The 3,382-nt window shown below is 35.4% G+C and overlaps 1 protein-coding gene across 1 annotated transcript; it reads right to left on the bottom strand.

Moving 5' to 3' along the window:
• Positions 1-2,126: 2,126 nt before the first annotated feature.
• LOC143618745 (ethylene-responsive transcription factor 1B-like) lies at positions 2,127-2,833 on the bottom strand. The gene has a single exon (XM_077090842.1). It carries the CDS (start codon positions 2,658-2,660, stop codon positions 2,127-2,129), a length of 534 nt encoding a protein of 177 aa, XP_076946957.1. The 5' UTR covers positions 2,661-2,833.
• Between the last annotated feature and the right edge of the window lie 549 nt (positions 2,834-3,382).

Below are 3,382 nucleotides of genomic sequence, written 5' to 3'. Positions count from 1 at the left end.
AACCAAAGAGGTTCCTTAGAACCGGGAATCACAATAGTGTTAATGAATGCGTGCCTCCATCAGAATGTTACCACACTCTAAGTTAGCATTGGCCATTGTTAGATTATCTAATTAGTATAATTGAGATCTTTGGTGTCATAAATTATGTTATTTTCGTATTTGTATATATAATAATGGTTTTGTCCAGGGTCGGCCCGTTAGCTTTAGTAACCAAAGCTAGGGTTTTGGGCCCTCAAAATAAAAGGGCCTCCAATTTAAAAAAAAAATAACGTTTGTATATATTAATTACATTTACTAAGTTAGACATGTTGTGGTTGGGTGGTTAAAAACCCATTTTGGTTCCCAAATGGTCTCATGCTTCTTCAGTTGTACATCATTTCAAGTTTTTTTTTTACAATTTGGTTTCTTTAAGCTTGTTCCATTGATTCATGAATTGTACATTTATTTCCAGTTCTTTTTACAATTTTGGTTTCTTTCACTCAAAAAGATTAATCAAAATCTAACTTTTTATAAAAGTAAATAATAATAATTTCTATCCGGACATTATATTCAATATATATGAAAATTATATTCAATATATATGCAATATTGAATGTGAACTCTTTAAGTGTTATCACTTTTTAAGAAGTTCTTTATATTCTTTATGTCTCGTTCTAATTCAAAGTTCTCCTCAATTCACAATATTATACACACCAATGCAAGATAAAAAAAATTGGAAAGAGCCCCGTGTTTTCACTTTGCTTTGGCCTCCAAAATGGTTGGGTCGGTCTTGGTTTTGTCTTTTAGCATATACCTTGGTGTTTGCCCTATGGTTGTGTTGATATCTGTAAAATGTAAGTTTTGGTACCGGTTATGGAACCCAAGTTTGACTCTCTAATGGTGCAAATGTTGGTTTTCTATAAGTGTGTTATTTATGTTTTTTTTGTGTACGTGAGAATGGTTGTGTTTCTACATTAACATTGGTGTGGGTCAAATGGTTGTATTGTTCGGTGAAACCGATCAAATTCATGTGAGAACATTGCATTCTAGTTTAGTTTTGATATCGTAACGAAAACTGACCGAAAGCCAATTTTGTTTTTTTAGTTATGGTACCGTAAAAAACGTAATGGAAGCTGACCAAATTTGTGTAGTCTCAGTGCTTCAACGCCCGGGATCGACAATGTCCGGGTTTTACCAACGCCACCTCATTGTTCTACCTCAATTTTTTTTATTGTTTTTGTTTAATTTTTGTTGTAGTTCTGATACCATAACGCACGTAACCGAAACTAACCGAATCAACTTACAGCACCATAGCCAGCACTGACAACGCTTGGACTTTACTACCAACTCGTCCGACGCAACACGTCGGGTAAAACACTATTTAGTTAATAAGGCTCAGTACTAATATACCACTTATGATCAAGTTGAAGCATCTTGACACTGGTAAACAAGTTGTCACTAAAGATGATTACCAACAATCACGCATACTCCACATCTTCTAACATGTATCCAATGTTTATTATGACTTCTTACTTGATCCGAGGCAAATCTAATCTCACCAAAATGATACTAAAGAGAGATGCAGTGTGTTAACCTTCAAGGAACTTATTTATATATCGATAGAAAGACGGGCATTTCTCGCTCTCCCATGGAATGAGCTAGCAATCTGATGATTCCGAGTTCACCACTTCCAAATTCTATCCCAAACTTCTTTCTTGACGACTCAAAATGCAAATTCATGGTCTTATCAGCTTCACACGTTGATAAGTGTGGATTGGATATTTACACCAATCGAGTCGATTTACTCTGTTCCACATCCTTAATGCAACAATGCTGACCTGATAGAGAGCAAATGTTATTCCTGTACGCGAATCTTTGATGTTACATATGTATTTGTAGTCAAGAAGATCTATAAGATCGATAAGACGAAGAAAAGAAAACACATGATATATAGAATTAATCATAATCTGATAGTATGGCATATATATTATCATAAAGTTTTGATCAACATAACTTTTATTTGATTATATTTGTATTTCATAAGTTTATAAAAATACACAAAAATATTTTATGAAATTTACATCATATATTTCATCTCTCCAAGGATTAATGGTGTGAGACTTCAAGAGAAAAATAAGTTGCATGATTTAACAACTACTGCTACTACAACTCTCAGATAACCCTAACAACTCTTCCAAATACTCCCCACCTAAATCCTCCAAAACCACAACGTTTTCAACCTTAACCTCCTTCTCATTCTTCTTCTTTTTCATCATCATAGATTTCCTCTTCATGGTATGCTTCCTCTTCAACGCCAAAATCGGCGAACTCCCTTCCTCGTACTTGTAATCCATCTTCCTTAAAGACTCATACGCCACCTCGGCCGAGTAATTAAACACTGCTGCTGACCCCCGGAGAGCAAAAGCCGCTTGGTCATAAGCTAGAGCCGCTTCTTCAGCCGTGTCAAACGTTCCAAGCCATACCCGAACCCCGTTACGTGTGGAGTCACGTATCTCGGCCGCGTACTTTCCCCATGGCCGCTTTCTCACTCCTCTGTAACCACGCTCTTTATTCTCTGGCTCCACACACGTTACATGTTTAACTGTGTGGGAGCCAGAGATGACTCCGAAGAGAAGCATCTCTTCGGAGTCATTTTCGTTAAAGGGAAGGAGGTGGTTCATTTTGAATATTTTCGAACAAAGAGTGATTTTTTTGGGTGTTATTTATATTTACTTTTATGGGTTTGATATTGATTAATTTGATTGTTGTTTTGAATATATAGGAAAGGCGGTGGATGAGTTAATGCAATAGGGCATGATGGTCAAACGACTTTGTTTGGACATGGCGGCTGGTCAATCGATCTCATTGATTTAGATTTCCCTCATATAAAAATAGTAAGAAAACATAACATTATTACATCTCATGACGTCATCTAAACATTTTAAATATTCTAAGTTCAAACTAGAAGAATTTTATCAAACTAAGGCCCGCATATAAAATAATATGATTTATTATATACATCCAAACCATATATAATTCTTATTCAGATAGTCAAATTTCATTGGAGGTTAGCAATAGAAGTAGAAGCTTTAAAACTTAAAAGTTGCATGCAAGATTAGAATTTGAATTCCGATATGGCTGATTTATCACACTTAAGAGACATCCATAAGTCATAACTCCATATATAGAGTTCTTGTGTATAAAAAACTACACCATCACAAAAATTTCCAAATGCACCACAATGTGGTTTCTTAACTGGTTTACGATCGGTTTTGGTTTGGGTTACGATCGATTTTTTATCTGGTTCTGATCGCTTTTGGTCGGTTTCGGTTCGATTAACCGGTTTCAGTAGTGAGAAATACAAACTACTTTCTACATAATCGGTTTCAAAACCGGTTCGGTT

Source organism: Bidens hawaiensis, unplaced genomic scaffold (assembly GCF_021521415.1).
Source record: "Bidens hawaiensis isolate Kalapana, Puna unplaced genomic scaffold, B.hawaiensis_p1.1 tig00002338_1, whole genome shotgun sequence".
NCBI classification, from domain to species: domain Eukaryota; kingdom Viridiplantae; phylum Streptophyta; class Magnoliopsida; order Asterales; family Asteraceae; genus Bidens; species Bidens hawaiensis.
The sequence above is the reverse complement of the archived record's forward strand: the minus strand, read 5'-3'. Positions and strand labels throughout refer to the sequence as shown.